The sequence below is a fragment of the Esox lucius genome, chromosome 17, assembly GCF_011004845.1.
Source record: "Esox lucius isolate fEsoLuc1 chromosome 17, fEsoLuc1.pri, whole genome shotgun sequence".
Taxonomy (NCBI): Eukaryota; Metazoa; Chordata; class Actinopteri; order Esociformes; family Esocidae; genus Esox; species Esox lucius.
In genome coordinates, this window is record NC_047585.1 from 30,324,361 (window position 1) to 30,342,405 (window position 18,045).

The 18,045-nt window shown below is 41.9% G+C and overlaps 1 protein-coding gene across 2 annotated transcripts in view; it reads left to right on the top strand.

The window, feature by feature from the left end:
* Positions 1 to 11,896, top strand: part of LOC105016998 (RNA-binding motif, single-stranded-interacting protein 2) — a 53,547-nt gene extending 41,651 nt beyond the window's left edge. For both annotated transcript variants that reach the window (XM_010881261.3, XM_010881262.3), the window contains exons 5-14: positions 1,221 to 1,378; positions 1,576 to 1,655; positions 2,357 to 2,466; positions 2,682 to 2,725; positions 2,952 to 3,045; positions 3,262 to 3,312; positions 7,957 to 8,067; positions 8,838 to 8,918; positions 9,086 to 9,173; positions 10,956 to 11,896. In XM_010881261.3, the coding sequence (XP_010879563.1) occupies positions 1,221 to 1,378; positions 1,576 to 1,655; positions 2,357 to 2,466; positions 2,682 to 2,725; positions 2,952 to 3,045; positions 3,262 to 3,312; positions 7,957 to 8,067; positions 8,838 to 8,918; positions 9,086 to 9,166 (810 nt within the window). In that variant the 3' untranslated portion in view covers positions 9,167 to 9,173; positions 10,956 to 11,896. The remainder of the gene's footprint in view (positions 1 to 1,220; positions 1,379 to 1,575; positions 1,656 to 2,356; positions 2,467 to 2,681; positions 2,726 to 2,951; positions 3,046 to 3,261; positions 3,313 to 7,956; positions 8,068 to 8,837; positions 8,919 to 9,085; positions 9,174 to 10,955) is intronic.
* The last annotated feature ends 6,149 nt before the right edge of the window (positions 11,897 to 18,045 follow it).

Genomic DNA, 18,045 nt, shown 5'->3' on the forward strand with positions numbered 1-18,045 from the left:
TGCAATTTTGCCCACATCATAGTGTGAGATACACATTAAAATATGAGTCTTAATGTACTGTAGGCTGCTTCAGCTGGGTGTCAGTGAGGAGATTCACAATCTTTCCTTCACGTTTCCGTGACATTTCCATTGTTTGGATGGAATTCCAAAAAAAAACTATTCTAAATTCCAGAAGTTGCTAGAAGTTTCAAAATGTTAAATACTTTCAAACAATATAGCAAGCACAACACATGTTCTTCTGTAAATGTCCTTTTCTAGTTTAGACATGACTGAAATGGAATTACTATCTAAACCTAAACCCATACCTTCTCTATTACTCCCTAGGGCATTTAACTTGTAACCTGATATTCACTATCACATTTCATAACAAATTGTTATTTATTCATACTCTTTCAATGCAGCATAAACGTGTGAAAGAGACCGTGGGAAAGATTGTATAAGAAGGTAGAGTCAGACTAGTGAATTAAAGGTGCAATCTGTGTATGAGAGACACTTCTGTCTTTCCTTCCTCTCCCAGCTCGCCCCATCTGTTTTGTTTGCTTGTCCTCTCTCCTCTTTCCCCCTTGTAAAACCCATCCTCTAGTTTACACCTTCACCTTCCTCAACTACAGCAGATTGTCAGAAAGATAGAAACACTACTCCTGTGAGCCAACTCCCTTCTCTCCAGCATCTTCAAATGTTCCCCTATTCCCTCCCTTCCTCCTGAATCATCCTTCCTTTCTCCTGTGCTGTACGTTTGTTATAGCCTCAAAGCCCCCCTCCTCTGTTTGGCCCAGCCCCTCTTCCCCTGTTTGCCAACCTCCTGTGGCTGTGCGAACTCTTAACTTCATGTCTGGGTTCCAGTCTGTTTCTACAAAGTCACACAAGGTTTTACTTTTGAGCCCTGGATTCAAAATGGTCCCGCATTCCTGTTTTTATTCACTCTTCTGCTTCTGGGCTCTATCCACATTTCCACATTCCTGTCCTTCATTATAATGCTTAGATTTTCTAGTAGTTGTATTGTGTTTCTGTGAGGTGAACAACACCAGTGCTTACAATAGCACTCACATACACCAACATTCAGTTATTTAACCGCTGACAATATATATTCTATTGTTACATCGCATGCCTTTCGTAAACATGACATAGCATTAAATGTAATCTGAATGTAAAACCTCTTTGTTTGTTGTTAATAACTGTGCGTCTGATTGACCCCAGAAGTGTTTTTTTCCCTATTGCAGCAACAAGAGCAGGACCCCACCAACCTTTACATCTCCAACCTGCCTGTGTCCATGGACGAGCAGGAGCTGGAGAACATGCTCAAGTCCTTCGGCCAAGTCATCTCCACACGCATCCTACGCGATGCCAATGGGACTAGTCGTGGTGTGGGTTTTGCCAGGTGCCTAATTTCAACAGCATGCTCTGCACTAGATACTACATTAACAGCATCTTTAGCAACATGCTTTATTCTATACATGATACAGCTACATGGTAATTAGCAACTATATACTATAGTAGGTACACGCTAACTCAGCAGCAACAGAAGTCACCCGAGGTGCTCTGAGTTATGGACTTCAATGTTTGTCTGTTATTCAGGATGGAGTCCACAGAAAAGTGTGAAGCCATTATTCAACATTTCAATGGCAAATTCATTAAGACTCTCCCAGGAGTCCCAGGTGAGCAAATTTCTCTGCCATTATTAGATATTTGTTTTCCACCAAGCCCATCTGGTACGATTCCAGAGGGTAAGGTGAAGCTAACACCATAGTGCAAAAACCTATCAAAACCACTCATATATCACAGTCAGTAGTCTTTTAAACCCAGATGAAGGAAGAAGTGCACTATGTCTTAGGAGTATGTTGGATTTTCTTGGAAATGTTTGTAAGAGAAAGAAAAACAAATTCCCATCAGTTTCGGTAGGCAGGGTCTAATGTGTTTGCAGGAATTGTGCTGATGTTTAGCTATAGAGAAGTGTTAATGAGAACTCCGCTGCAATCAACACTTAAGTAACCTGATTATTCTTGTCTTTATTATTTTGAACTGTTGAGGTTAGTGTTAGCGTAGGGACTTCCCAAGAATACCACTTGAATGTTTACGTTATTGCGTGGGGTATCATATGAATTCTGCATTTACCCTCTGTCATACCTGTCCTAAATGTCTGATCTTCTACAGACAGGTAAACTGAAGCATTGATACAGTACGCTGTGGGAGGCAACCCGTCTGCCTGCACACTGAGAGGGTTAGGGGCTAGGGTTTTGGTGTGAGCAGGGCTACTGATCCAGCCTTCTAGTTTCCCCCTCAGCTCTTCTAGTGTAATGTTATTCCTATCCTCCCTGAGAATTAACCCTCTGTTTCCATTTGCTTCTCTTTTCCACAGTGCCTCCAGAGCCATTATTGTGCAAGTTTGCAGATGGGGGACAGAAAAAGAGACAGAACCAGGGGAAGTACCTTCAGAATGGCAGGCCTTGGGCCAGGGATGGAGAGACGGTAAGGGGATTGATTACACAGATGCCATTATTCTCAGATTAGAGACTATATGTTAGTTTTACAAGTCTAAATAATTTTCAATATTGAGGAAACTGATCTCACGGAGATAGGGAATTTGTTGAATCCTAACATTTTTAAACAACAGAAAAGTATATTTTTGTGTGTAATTGAGTCCTTTATAAAGTTATTCTGAATTATTTGTGTTGATTACCCAGGGAGGGATGACACTAGCCTATGATCCCACAGCCTTACAGAATGGGTGAGTATAGAGACAAACAACTAATGATTTTGCTGTGGTGGACTAGTGACTCCTGGTGGATGCAGATAGCATTACGACACAAATGTATTATACAATTACTGTATATGCACAATTATGTAGTTTAATTTCAAAGGTCAATCATTTGTTAATAACAGACATATACTGTGATAGAAAGAATTTAATGTTTTTACATGCTATTAAAAAATCGACTTGAATTTGTGTGTAGGTTTTATTCATCTCCTTACAGTCTGACCCCAAACCGGATGATGGCCCAGACGTCCCTCTCTCCCTATATGCATTCACCTATCTCATCCTACCAGGTCAGAAACAGAACAAACACCAAGCACTTACCCACAACCACAAACACACGCCCACACTCCACTCATCAACAACACCACTTCACACATGAAGTAGGAAATATCTGTATCCATAGGAGTAATGTCACCGCAATTTTGACATCCAGAATTCCATTTCCTCTCCACTCATTCTCCCCAGTGTGCTTACGTGTAAAGATTGTGTCTGTATTACCCCTCCAGGTACATAGTCCCTCCTGGATGCCCCACCAGTCGTACCTCATGCAGCCTGCAGTGAGTATTTATTGTATTTATCTTCTGCTGCTACACTCTTTGTTAGCATTCAGTTGGCCTCAACAATCTCTGTGTTATTCTCTCCCTATGTGTGTTTCTCTCTACAGTTATAATGCTTATTTTGCCTCTCTTCCTTTAATTCACATTTTTTTGTGTTTTAGAGTAGTCTATTGTGTAGACATATGTGAGCAAGCAAAACACAAAAAAGGCGAAGGATATTGTGTCTGAGTCAAAGTTCTTGTGTAACAAATTATGCAAAGTAAGGAAGATACAGATTTGGTCGTCAATACAGATTTGGAACAACTAAGGTCTAAAGATCAAAGCCAGTGGGACGCCACAGGATGTCCTGCCTCTGGTAGATAGGCAACTATACACTAATATTGGATGATAAATTATGTTGGATCCCCAGACTGTAGAATAGCTAGGCTAATCTTCAGATCTCTAGCTGCAACTGACTGAATGTACTGACTACTGTGAGCAGGAATAGTAAAAGTACATGCCGAGCTGTCGAGGTTTCATAAGAAATTAGTATTAATTACAGAGCCTTTGGCTGTTTCACTTAAGAAATAGCCTAGTTTTCGTAGGAACAAAAGAGTAACTAAATTGAACACACACTTGAGTAAATCAGGAAATCTGTGTCAACAGAACAGAATGTTACAGTGTCCTAGGTTATGGCGTCCTGTGTGGCAACCAGATGAATCTTCTGGCTCGACAGTAGCTAGGCATCCGTCTTGCACAGCAGGACTGACTTCTCTGTCAGAGTTGGTCCTCTATTAGCTGTACGTGTCCAGGTTTTATAAGCAGTCAATTTGCCCTGTTCTTCCTTATATGGTGCTTACTGGGTCCACCAGTCCACGTAGTTAGCGGCTGCTGCTAAGAGTGGAACAACAACAAGGCACCAAACGTATCATGACCTGCTGTTGTTTAAAAGTTGTATATCACTTGTTTAAAGTTGTATATCACTTGTTCTTTTTTTGTAAAAGCCTTTCAAACAAGGTTTCACTAATGGAAAGCAGAAGGTAAAAGGGTTAGATGTGATAAAGGTCTGGAAAGCAGTTCCACATCAGAGTACTGATTATATGCATTGTCCCTTGAAATATAATAAATCAACATCTTAGTGTTCAGTATTGTTTTTTAAATAATCAATGTATTGTCATTGTTACTACACTTTTCTACTTTCTACACTTTTCTAGCTTGCTAAAAGAAGTGTTATTTGGGGAAATTATGAGACATTTTATAGAGCTGAGGGAATTCGAAAAAATATAATTAAGGGTAGATGACACTACATGAAGGGAACTACATGAGGGGATTTAAATACCTGTTGCAGGCGTGTAACATATTAACATCATACAACATCATACAGGAGAGATGCAGCTTCAGTCAAGGTTGCTGAATAAACACGTGGGAAAATCTAGGATGAAAGAGAAGCTCATGGTTTGTAGGATGACTGGAAAGATGAAACATAGAGAATACATATTGTTGAATGTTTTTTGCTCACCACCCACAGGAGGGACCATAAGGGGCCGGTGCGAAGAGGATCGGGCTGCAGTCGAAGGCAGGGGCCTAGACAACCCGATCTCTGGACACAGAAACTAGCTCTAGGGACATGGAATGTCACCTCGCTGGCGGGGAAGGAGCCTGAGCTAGTGCGTGAGGTTGAGAGGTTCCGATTAGAGGTAGTCGGGATCACCTCTACGCACGGCTTGGGCTCTGGAACCACACTCCTTGAGAGAGGATGGACTCTTCACCACTCTGGAGTTGCCCATGGTGAGAGGCGGCGGGCTGGTGTGGGTTTGCTTATAGCTCCCCAGCTCTGCCGCCATGTGTTGGAGTTTACCCCGGTGAACGAGAGGGTCGTTTCCCTGCGCCTACGGGTCGGGGATAGGTCTCTCACTGTTGTTTGTGCCTACGGGCCGAACGGCAGTGCAGAGTACCCGACCTTCTTGGAGTCTCTGGGAGGGGTGCTGGAAAGTGCTCCGACTGGGGACTCTATTGTTCTACTGGGGGACTTCAACGCCCACGTGGGCAACGACAGTGACACCTGGAGGGGCGTGATTGGGAGGAACGGCCCCCCTGATCTGAACCCGAGTGGTGTTCAGTTATTGGACTTCTGTGCTAGTCACAGTTTGTCCATAACGAACACCATGTTCAAGCATAAGGGTGTCCATCAGTGCACGTGGCACCAGGACACCCTAGGCCGCAGGTCGATGATTGACTTTGTTGTCGTCTCATCTGACCTGCGGCCGTATGTCTTGGACACTCGGGTGAAGAGAGAGGCGGAGCTGTCAACTGATCACCACCTGGTGGTGAGTTGGATCCGATGGCGGGGGAGGAAGCTGGACAGACTCGGCAGGCCCAAGCGTACTGTAAGGGTCTGCTGGGAACGTCTGGCCGAGTCTCCTGTCAGAGAGATCTTTAACTCCCACCTCCGGCAGAGCTTCGACTGGATCCCGAGGGAGGTTGGAGATATTGAGTCCGAGTGGACCATGTTCTCCACCGCCATTGTCGAAGCGGCCGCTCGGAGCTGTGGCCGTAAGGTCTCCGGTGCCTGTCGAGGCGGCAATCCCCGAACCCGGTGGTGGACACCGGAAGTAAGGGATGCCGTCAAGCTGAAGAAGGAGTCCTATCAGGCCTGGTTGGCTTGTGGGACTCCTGACGCAGCTGACGGGTACCGACAGGCCAAGCGGGCTGCAGCCCGGGTGGTTGTGGAGGCAAAAACTCGGGCCTGGGAGGAGTTCGGTGAGGCCATGGAGAAGGACTATCGGCTGGCCTCGAAGAGATTCTGGCAAACCATCCGGCGCCTCAGGAGAGGGAAACAGTGCCCTACCAACGCTGTTTACAGTAGAGGTGGGCAGCTGTTGACCTCAACTGAGGATGTCGTCGGGCGGTGGAAGGAATACTTCGAGGATCTCCTCAATCCCGCTGTCACTTCTTCCATTGAGGAAGCAGAGGATGAGGGCTCAGAGGTGGACTCGTCCATCACCCGGGCTGAAGTCACTGAGGTGGTCAAGAAACTCCTCGGTGGCAAGGCACCGGGGGTGGATGAGATCCGCCCTGAGTACCTCAAGTCTCTGGATGTTGTGGGGCTGTCTTGGTTGACACGCCTGTGCAACATCGCGTGGCGGTCGGGGACAGTGCCTCTGGGATGGCAGACCGGTGTGGTGGTCCCTCTTTTTAAGAAGGGGGACCGGAGGGTGTGTTCCAACTATAGGGGGATCACACTTCTCAGCCTCCCCGGGAAAGTCTATGCCAGGGTACTGGAGAGGAGAATACGGCCGATAGTAGAACCTCGGATTCAGGAGGAACAGTGTGGTTTTCGTCCGGGCCGTGGAACACTGGACCAGCTCTATACCCTCTACGGGGTGTTGGAGGGTTCATGGGAGTTTGCCCAACCAATCCACATGTGTTTTGTGGATTTGGAGAAGGCATTCGACTGTGTCCCTCGCGGCATCTTGTGGAGGGTGCTTGGGGAACATGGGGTCCTGGGTCCTTTGCTAAGGGCTGTCAGGTCCCTGTACAACCGAAGCAGGAGCTTGGTCCGCATTGCCGGCAGTAAGTCAGACTTGTTCCCAGTGCATGTTGGACTCCGGCAGGGCTGCCCTTTGTCACCGGTTCTGTTCGTAATTTTTATGGACAGAATTTCTAGGCGCAGCCAGGGGCCGGAGGGTGTCAGGTTTGGGGACCACACAATTTCGTCTCTGCTTTTTGCAGATGATGTTGTCGTGTTGGCCCCTTCTAACCAGGACCTTCAGCATGCGCTGGGACGGTTTGCAGCCGAGTGTGAAGCGGTGGGGATGAAAATCAGTACCTCCAAATCCGAGGCCATGGTCCTCAGTCGGAAAAGGGTGGCTTGCCCGCTTCAGGTTGGTGGAGAGTGCCTGCCTCAAGTGGAGGAGTTTAAGTATCTAGGGGTCTTGTTCACGAGTGAGGGAAGGATGGAACGGGAGATTGACAGACGGATCGGTGCAGCTTCTGCAGTAATGCAGTCGATGTATCGGTCTGTCGTGGTGAAGAAAGAGCTGAGCCGCAAGGCGAAGCTCTCGATTTACCAGTCAATCTACGTTCCTACTCTCACCTATGGTCATGAGCTTTGGGTCATGAACGAAAGGACAAGATCCCGGATACAGGCGGCCGAAATGAGCTTTCTCCGCAGGGTGGCCGGGCGATCCCTTAGAGATAGGGTGAGAAGCTCGGTCACCCGGGAGGAGCTCAGAGTAGAGCCGCTGCTCCTCCACATCGAGAGGGGTCAGCTGAGGTGGCTTGGGCATCTTTTTCGGATGCCTCCGGAACGCCTTCCTGGGAAGGTGTTCCGGTCCCGTCCCACCGGGAGGAGACCCCGGGGAAGACCTAGGACTCGCTGGAGGGACTATGTCTCCCGGCTGGCCTGGGAACGCCTCGGTGTCCCCCCGGAAGAGCTAGAGGAAGTGTCTGGGGAGAGGGAAGTCTGGGCATCCCTGCTTAGACTGCTGCCCCCGCGACCCGGCCCCGGATAAGCGGAAGAAGATGACATGATGAATGTTTTTTGTTTTTTTTTACCTTTTAATATTCCATGAAATGTGATTATCAGTAAGGGTGTTAAGTGAATATTAACAGAGCATGCGTTTTGAGAATCTGTCTCCGCTTTTTCTCTCTCCATCCTATAAGGGCGCAGTCCTAACTCCAACCATGGACCATGCCATGTCCATCCAGCCCACCTCTATGATGGGCCCCATGACCCAGCAGCTCAGCCATCTATCCCTGGGCAGCACGGGCACGGTTAGTAGCATTAACTAACCCATCCAGCTCCTCCGCACCCTTCAACTACCCCATTCATTTAGCCCCCTAGTTTCCTTTAGAGGTTTCACTTTTTCCATTTTTATATGATAGACTTAATTTATAATTCATGAAATAGTTTTTTGCCCTCAATCTACACACATTTGGATAATTTTTTTCCAATTCCATGTTGATCCTTCCCTCAATCCTCACATGTTTCTTGCTGTCGACATGCTTCCCCATAGAATGATGCTTTCTCCACAATGCTTCACTGTAGGGATGGTATTTAACCAGGTGATGAGCTTTACCTGGTTTTCGCCAGACATAGCACTTGGCATTCAGGTCTATTAGTTTGATTTAGGTCCCTTTTTCCTTATGGTTATGAGTCCTTCAGGCATCATGTCATACGCCTTTTACTTAGAAGTGGCTTCTGTCTAGCCAATGTCCGACTTGCCCAGTTACTTTTGGCTGGATGGCCTAGGAAAAGTTTTGGTTGCCGACCAAACTTGAAGCCCACTGTGATCCTAGGAACTTTAAACTTTGAATGGTTTAGGGATTTCTATTACGATGCCCAGACCTATGACTTAGACAAAATTCTATCTGGGAGGTCTATGGAGAGTTACTTGGACTTAATAGCTTGATTTCTTTGCTCTGACCTGCATTGTAATGTGTGTTGGGGCATTATATAGAAAATTGTGTGCCATTCTAAATCATATCAAATCAATTTCGAAGTTCTTTGGTCCAACCAAACTTATTTCTTCATCTTGTCACAGTATATACCTGCCAACACAACTATACAGGGGACATACATCCCCCAGTACCAACCAGTGCCTCCCTCCAGTCTCCCTGTGGAGGTAAGACCCTATCTAACCAATGCAGAACTAATTAAGGGGATGACAAATAGAGGTTTATGTAATTAAGAGTTCAGCATCCAAGTGATTACTTAAGGCAATTATTATTTTATTTTTTTACTCAGTGTCTTGTTCCTTCTGTCGTACTCTATGTTCTTTTTTCCTTGCAGGAAAACGGAGGACAACAGCAACAGGTTGCTATGGAGACACCCACAGAACACACAAACTACGCCTACCAGCACACCAAGTGAAGCTGAGGTAGGATTATTACGTAAAACGCCTGTGGTCTTGTACCCACCTAAAGAAAGGACGTTGTCATTCGTTACCACCCAACTGGGGGTGGCACGGGATGACTCATCGGGGTCTTGGGTGGTCAAATATTTCTGGGATGAAGAGCAGGTGCGTTGCGGTGGGTTTTGAATGTTAAATAAACATTGCAAGAACTAACAATTGTATTTGTTACAATCTGATTTCTAGGCAGTAGTATGCCAGCACTCGCCTCTCCGTCACTCAGTGGGAAGCGATTGATCTAAAAACAGATAATGCTTGGTTCTGTACGTAGGCTGTAACTCACATATTTTAAGGCCCAGCTAACTCTTTCTCTCTATCCCCAAAACATGCTTTGTGAACATTCTATTGTTCTTGGTACTTTGGTCACGCTATAGGTATTTAGGTTGCTTTTATCAGTCGATTTCTTGTTTATGCCATGAGCCTGTATCTGTCTGGTGTTGTTGTTTATCTCTGACATGTTTACAGAGTGATTAAGATTTCTTGACACACAATATACATATTGTGAGAGAATATTTTTGCTGGTCTGGAAAGTTAGCCTGTAGGGCAGTGCATGTGTGGACTGTATTTTACAGCAAGGTTGGGTGTGGCTTCAGAGTTTCACTCTATCTATAGTGGTCATTATGACCACTGACTGGAGAAGTGAATTACACTGATAATCTCGCTATCATTTTACCTGTCAGTGGGTGGGATATATTAGGCAGCAAGTGAACATTCTGTCCTCAAAGTTGATGTGTTAGAAGCAGGAAAAATGGGCAAGTGTAAGGATCTGAGTGACTTTGACAAGGGCCAAATTGTCATGGGTCTGACTAGGTCAGAGCATCTCCAAAACTGCAGCCCTTGTGGGGTGTTCCCAGTCTGCAGTGGTCAGTACCTATCAAAAAGTGGTCCAAGGAAGGAAAAGCAGTGAACCGGCGACTGATGCACGTGGGGAGTGAAGGCTGGCCCGTGTGGTCCGATCCAACAGACGAGCTACTGCAGCTCAAACTGCTGAAAAAGTTAATGCTGGTACTGATAGAAAGGTGTCAGAACACAGAGTGCATCACAGTTTGTTGCGTATGGGGCTGTGTAACTGCAGACCAGTCAGGGTGCCCATGCTGACCCCTGTCCACTGCTGAAAGTGCCTACAGTGGGCACGTGAGCATCAGAACTAGACCACGGAACAATAGAAGAAGGTGGCCTGGTCTGATAAATCACCTTTTATATCACATGGATGGCTGGGTGGCCTCTTTCAGCAGGATAATGTGCCCTGCCACACAGCAAAAATGGCTCAGGAATGGTTTGAGGAACACAACAACGAATTCAAGGGGTTGGCCTCCAAATTCCCCAGATCTCAATCCAATCGAGCATCTGTGGGTTGTGCTGGACATACAAGTCCAATCCATGGAGGCCCCACCTCACAACTTACAGGACTTAAAGGATCTGCTGCTAACGTCTTGGTGCCAGATACCACAGTAGACCTTCAGAGGTCTAGTGGAGTCCATGCCTTGATGGATCAGGGCTGTTTTGGCGGCAAAAGGTGGACCTACACAATATTAGGCAGGTGGTCATAATGTTATGGCTGATCGGTGTACATATGCTATATTATTTACGAAGTGTCCCACCCTACCACTAGTGTCAGAATAGTACAATTAATGTTATGTTTCACTGAAAAACCAAATGCTCAGATTTTACGATGTATATATTGATATACATCGTGTTAAGACTATGGAGACTATGTTGATTGAAATAGTGTGTGTGTGTGTTTTGCAGCTCATGGTCAGGAGGCCATGTTGTGGCCTGAACCACAAAGGGGTTCTCTGCAGGAAGATAACAGAGCTCTGCACAGCAACAACAGTAAGCACCAGACTGGAACATGGATGACAAAAGGAACACGTCGCGTGTGTGCTTTGAAAAAAAGACAACACTTTTCTGGACCCTTTCTCTCTTTTCTTCAAGAGTTGATCAACCAAAAGTGGGAGCCTTCCCCAATGGAAGCTCGGATCTTTTCGATATCTGAAAAGAGAAAAGAAACAAAAAGGTTGAAAAACAGAAACTAAGTAAGGGGGGAAAGACACAGAGTGTTATTTTTGTGCACGTAATAAATCCTTTTTTTCCCTTTTTTAAGCATTCTGGAGTTTCAGAATGATACACGGAAAAAGTTTCAACACAGTGTCTTTTTTGTATGTTTAAAATATGCAAGCTTTTGTTTGGATTTTTTATGTCGTTTTTTTACATTCTTTTCACAGCAGTTGTACAGATGAGAAAATATGTTTGTTTAATGTTTGTATTGTAGGCTTGATACGTTTAAGTACGTAAAACAAACCGTTTAAAGCTACTTCTTCCTAAAACAATGTAAGGCAAAGTTCAGTTAGTTCATTGGTAAAGCAGATGATTCCATTCATTATTTATAGATTATTTAAAATCAAATTTAAACTGTATAAATCATTCCCTTATAAACACAGAGTCTGTGCTGAGCTAAGGACAATCATGAAAATTCTTATTTATATGTACATCATAGTTTTATGTTTAAATATTTGAAAATATTCAAACATGCCAGTTGTGCATTGTGTATAATTTTGTGAAATTATTTAACCAGTCTGGTTAAAGCCAACCACTAGCAATAACCATATGTTCACTTATACATACAGTGGGGAAAGAAGTATTTGATACACTGCCGATTTTGCAGGTTTTCCTACTTACAAAACATGTAGAGGTCTGTCATTTTTATCATAGGTACACTTCAGCTGTGTGAGGCGGAATCACACTGTATGATTTTTAGATAATGAATTTGCATTTTATTGCATGACATAAGTATTAGATCACCTACCATCCAGTAAGAATTCCGGCTCTCACAGACCTGTTAGTTTTTCTTTAAGAAGCCCTCCTGTTCTCCACTCATTACCTGTATTAACTGCACCTATTTGAACTCATTACCTGTATAAAAGACACCTGTCCACACACTCAATCAAACAGACTCCAACCTCTCCACAATGGCCAAGACCAGAGAGCTGTGTAAGGACATCAGGGATAAAATTGTAGACATGCACAAGGCTGGGATGGGCTACAGGACAATAGGCAAGCAGCTTGGTGAGAAGGCAACAACTGTTGGTGCAATTATTAGAAAATGGAAGAAGTTCAAGATGACGGTCAATCTCCCTCCGTCTGGGGCTCCATGCAAGATCTCACCTCATGGGGCATCAATTATCATGAGGAAGGTGAGGGATCAGCCCAGAACTACACGGCAGGACCTGGTCAATGATCTGAAGAGAGCTGGGACCACAGTCTCAAAGAAAACCATTAGTAACACACTACGCCATCATGGATTAAAATCCTGAAGTGCACTCAAGGTCCCCCTGCTCAAGCCAGCGCATGTCCAGGCCCGTCTGAAGTTTGCCAATGACCATCTGGATGATCCAGAGGAGGAATGGGAGAAGGTCATTTGGTCTGATGAGACAAAAATAGAGCCTTTTGGTCTAAACTCCACTCGCCGTGTTTGGAGCAAGAAGAAGGATGAGTACAGCCCCAATTACACCATCCCAACCGTGAAGCATGGAGGTGGAAACATCATTCTTTGGGGATGCTTTTCTGCAAAGGGGACAGGACGACTGCATCGTATTGATGGGAGGATAGATGGGGCCATATATCGCGAGATCTTGGCCAACAACCTCCTTCCCTCAGTAGGAGGTGAGAAGCATCTCAAGGTCCTGGAGTGGCCTAGCCAGTCTCCAGACCTGAACCCAATAGAAAATCTTTGGAGGGAGCTTAAAGTCCGAATTGCCCAGCGACAGCCCCGAAACCTGAAGGATCTGGAGAAGGTCTGTATGGAGGAGTGGGCCAAAATCCCTGCTGCAGTGTGTGCAAACCTGGTCAAGAACTACAGGAAACATATGATCTCAGTAACTGCAAACAAAGGTTTCTGTACCAAATATTAAGTTCTGCAAATTAATTACAAAAAAATCATACAATGTGATTTTCTGGATTTTTGTTTTATATACCATCACTAACAGTTGAAGAGTACCTATGATAAAAATTACAGACTTCAACATGCTTTTTAAGTGGGAAAACCTGCAAAATCAGCAGTGTATCAAATATTTGTTCTCCCTACTGTACATGTAATAAAATGCGTTAAATAACAGCTAAATTATTTTTATTCTTTAATTTTTTATTGCTGTAAAACAAAATTGATTCGACTATCTTTTTTAAGGTAATTGGCAGATTCTGTCTCAAGAAACAAGACAAAATAGATTGTCTAAAAATTCAATATTATTTTCCTCCCTCGTCCTCTGGTGAAGGTGAAGATGTGCATAAAGTGCATAAAATGCTAACTGTTTTGAAATTTTTACCTATATGTATTCACATATATACTCGGATTTTGTGAATAAAAATTAAACAACACAATTGACTTGACTTGGGTGTTGGGTGCCCATGTCACACCAGTGTTTATAAGAAGTGGTTTTAAGCGGTTTTGTTCTGGTAGCTGTTCAGATGTCCAAAGTGATTTTCACCTATTGTACAAAGTAGACACATAAATGAGTGGACATGCCTTAGATTTGAGCAGTTGATTTATGAAATATGTGTACAAAAGTATACAAAAATAGCTAAAAACAAATACATAAAAAGCAAAGCAATGAGGAGTTTAAAGTAGATTAGAAAGTCTTTTGTTGTTGAGAAAGCGAGCTGAAAGTCTTTCTCAATGCTGCTGTTGTCTCCTGATTTCTTTTTTGTAGAATGAAGTAAAGTGTGTTTTCTCTTTTTGGGCTTTCACTTGAATCCTTCTGAACTGTTATGCCTTTTGTTGTTATTGTTCTAAAACACATTTTGATTTAGTTATTTAGATTTTAGTAGTATGAAAATATCTTACCAAGAGTTTAGATTGGAGCTTTTTTTCCAAGAGAATAGGATACATTGTTTTTCATTTGCGTTGTGCACATGCACATGGTCCATGCAAACTAAGAGATGATTTTGTATTTTTTTTCTAAATTGATTTCCGATCCAGAACACTGTATTGTCCTCGATAATATGGTTTGTCATGCCTCTGTGAAATAGTCTTGAACTAAAACACGTCCATGTCTATTCTAGAGACACTGAATGAAAATCACTGACAACCATGCCACCTTACTCACCAGCTCAAATTAGTCCAGTAGAATGTCTAGTGTAAACACATAATTTTGTATGTGTCTTACAAAATGTTGATGTTTCCCAGATAACACATAAAATAAAAGTGCAGTTAAAAACACTTTTCAAAGAAGTTTATAAAACCTTGAATAAATTATGTAAATTGTTGTGGGGGAAAAAATGCATACACTTGGCAGGTTTTATTAGCTTTCCGACCAAAGTATGTCTCGGGATTAACCCTATTTTAGAAGGGAAGCCAGTTTCTTTTAAAGGCTATTCCTTTTCAATTATGGTTGAGAGTATAGCCAAGGAAAGATCATACAGATGCCATCAATATCCGATGTTATATTGTCATTCTGTTAAAAAGGGCTAAGTTTTAACCATTCCTATTTCAAACCTAGTGTTACTCATGGCAACATCCTCCCTTCACTCTCACTTTTGATGTCATTAAATATCCAATTTATTCTTCCTTGTCAATCGCTGTACCTCTCTCTCTTCCCTCCAAAAGCTGTTTATGTTTATTTATGTCTGCAACACCAAAGATGATGAAGCCATCCACCTGTCAGCAAAGCTGTCTTTCAGAATATCTATCTTGAAGAAAAATGCTGCTCTTGTCCATATTGGCATTGTTAGAGTTATGCTATGGTAACATTGTGGCAAAGTAGCTGTTAGATGGTAAATAAGCAATATGTTTCCTTTAGGTTCTGAATGAATGTATTGTTGAAAAGAGATTCATAAATCTTACATCTACATGCTTTATTTGATCAACATGCTCATTTTGGTTTGGTACATCCAAATTAAGAACAGTATTTGGTGTATTTTAATATAGAGAACAGGGAAAAGGACCTATTTTGCTTTTTTATTGTCAATGATGAGAACTTAGCATTCATCTATATTTCTGTAAATAGGACTCTTTTCTGCTCTCTTTTTGGTTGAGCTGATATCAAGACATTTTCTTTTTCCTGTTTCCACTTGTGTTTATGTAAGTTGTACTGTGTCTTGTGATCTGTCCCAATAATACAAGTGATAAGTTAAAGGTTTTCACATCCAGTGCACCTCATGAAGGAAAATGTCATTGTTTTTTTTTTCTATTTTCATGAAAACTGATAGTCCATGTATCAGTCATCACTTTGAATACGGAAACATTTGGTTTTGAAACTATGAAATGACTGCAGTTTTGTTCATTGACAAACTTGTTGCTATGTTTGGCAGAAAATCATGATATAACATTCAATTCCTGTAGTGCTAGTCATGTCATTATGATGTAGTGCTAGTCATGTCATTATGATGTAGTGCTAGTCATGTCATTATGATAAATGCTTTTAATCTGACTCAAAATCTGTATGTATCAGTCATTTTCATATCTCAAAAGTGGTCTTATGTCAATATCAAATTGATAGATCCAAGATTTTTGAGTGAGCAATCACTGTACATTACAAATTACCTGTTAATCACTAAGAGAAGGGTATCTTATAATGTCATGAAAATTAGCAAAGGCAAATAAAAAACATGCACTTATTTTAAATCCATGTTTATATACAAGAGATGTGTATGAAATATCATTCTTCTGTCCATTCATTCCAGATCATGTAATTTCAATAGCTTATTTCATAGTTTCAAAATGTTTTGCTGCTAAAATGGAATGTCCAACAAGTGGATAGATGGGAACCACACTGTATGTTCAAAAATGTCTTACTCAAACCTAGAACATCAATTGTAGATCAGGTTCAAGCATTTATAACATTCAAAAATTATATAGTTCATGTGAATTATTTAATTATTTATAGAAAAATGTGGGCCAGTTTATTTATATTTTATTATCGTTAATATTGTTCGTTATTTTGGAGTCTCTTGAGCGATTTGTAAACTTTGTGTAAAAAATCAGACATTTTGAACATATAACTGGTTCATCTATCACTACTTGTAAACATTTTTTCTTATTTATACAAGAACTCATTTTGTACAGTTTGTTAGAGAGAGGTTTTGATATTTAGTTAATCTGCTAGTTGGTTGGTTAGCTATTCGGCTACTTTTGTCTTCCTGTGCCAGGGATACTCAAATCTCTGTAAATTTTGTTTTTTAATAATTGAAAGAAACATGTTTTTTGTTTCCTTTCTTGGTTTTACTCTTTAAATTTGAATATGTCAATTGTCTTTTTTAATTAAAAATCCTGTTTTTAATGGCTGATTCTGTTTTCCAAACAAAGTTATGACCCACATTCTTAAAATATAATGGACAGAAAAGACACAAGAAAATTACACAAATACCAACTTTATTTTAGTGATGATTTCAGATGTTTCTTCGATATATATTTTTGTGTGTTTGATATACAAATGACTAGACTACAAACTCCTTTTTCTTTGGATGATCATAGTAACAAACAAATCAAATGTTATTAACCAAGCCTTGAAATTGAAATAATAATACTGAATTTAAATGGTAATACAGTTAGGTTCCATTATAACTAGCAACTGATAACGATATTTTGAACTTATATGATATTTTATTACTTCTTCCCTTTTGATTTGCCACGTGTGCACAATGTCTGGGTATGGATCTGTATCGATAAAAGCTACCCATACAAGACATACCGTTGTGCCCATAAAAAACACTAAGTAGTAGTTGTAGTTCTGGACAGTTATTTGGTTATAAGAAAATCCATTCATGAACATTGCACCGTTGATGTTGACAACTCTCCATATCTGGAACCTTGGCAATGTAGAATAATCTAAAATGATTGAAAACCAAATATATATATATATAAATCTAGTAAACATATCTGAAGATACTATGTGATATCAAAACTACAATTAAGAAAATTTTACTCAACCCTGCTGAGTTTCAAAGATTTTCTGAATGCACATGATAGTTGAGGAAAACAGGAAAAGGTATATTTACAGTATGATACAGCAATGCTATGAAAGAGACAAATTACCAATGATACTGTCACGTTTTTTGCTGGGCTGAGCAGATTACCGACAAGAACTGTATGTCTGTTTTCCTGAAGAGTAGAATGAACAAAAGATTTTGGTTTGTCACAAACCGCTCCCTTATTTTGCCTGTCGCATTTGTCAGATTATACATTCTTGTGGTTTCATTGCTTTCAATGACAGTGTCTGTTACAATGCAAGGAGACACTTATGGATTGGCCAGCTCTTAACACAGTTCCACCTCCCACACCACCACAAAAACTGTTATGGAGGTGTTGGGTTGTGTGGACCTAACCTAGTCCCTAGTGGACTAGTCAGTATCACCTTAGTGTCACAAATATATAATTATATCCATTTAATGCGGTTTATCATTATTTGCTTTTAATAATAAAAAAACGGCATGACAAAGAGCAGAAGACAAACATGCCGTTTAAATAAGGCCCAGATGTGTTGTGTTACAAAGCTGCTCTCCTCTTCCACAGTTCTAGGTGTTAGCTAGAGTCAGGTGTGACATGTCATTTCGACACCCAGAATCTAATTCTGTGTGCTCTTTGCCTAACTAGTTAATTAATGTTAAACAGTGTGTTACAATATCATGAGGCTTATCCTCATGTACTGTTCTGTATTGATCAACGAGGAGCCAGGGTTAATTGACAAGAAGATAGAAATGTTCTTAAAATTCTATGGATGCAGGAGATTGGTTGGAGAATAGAAGACAAAATTCCCATCTGATCCAAATAAGAAATAGAGAAACTTTTGTTACAGATGGATGGACAGAAAGATATAATTAGTCACGCCCCCCTCCAAAACACAAC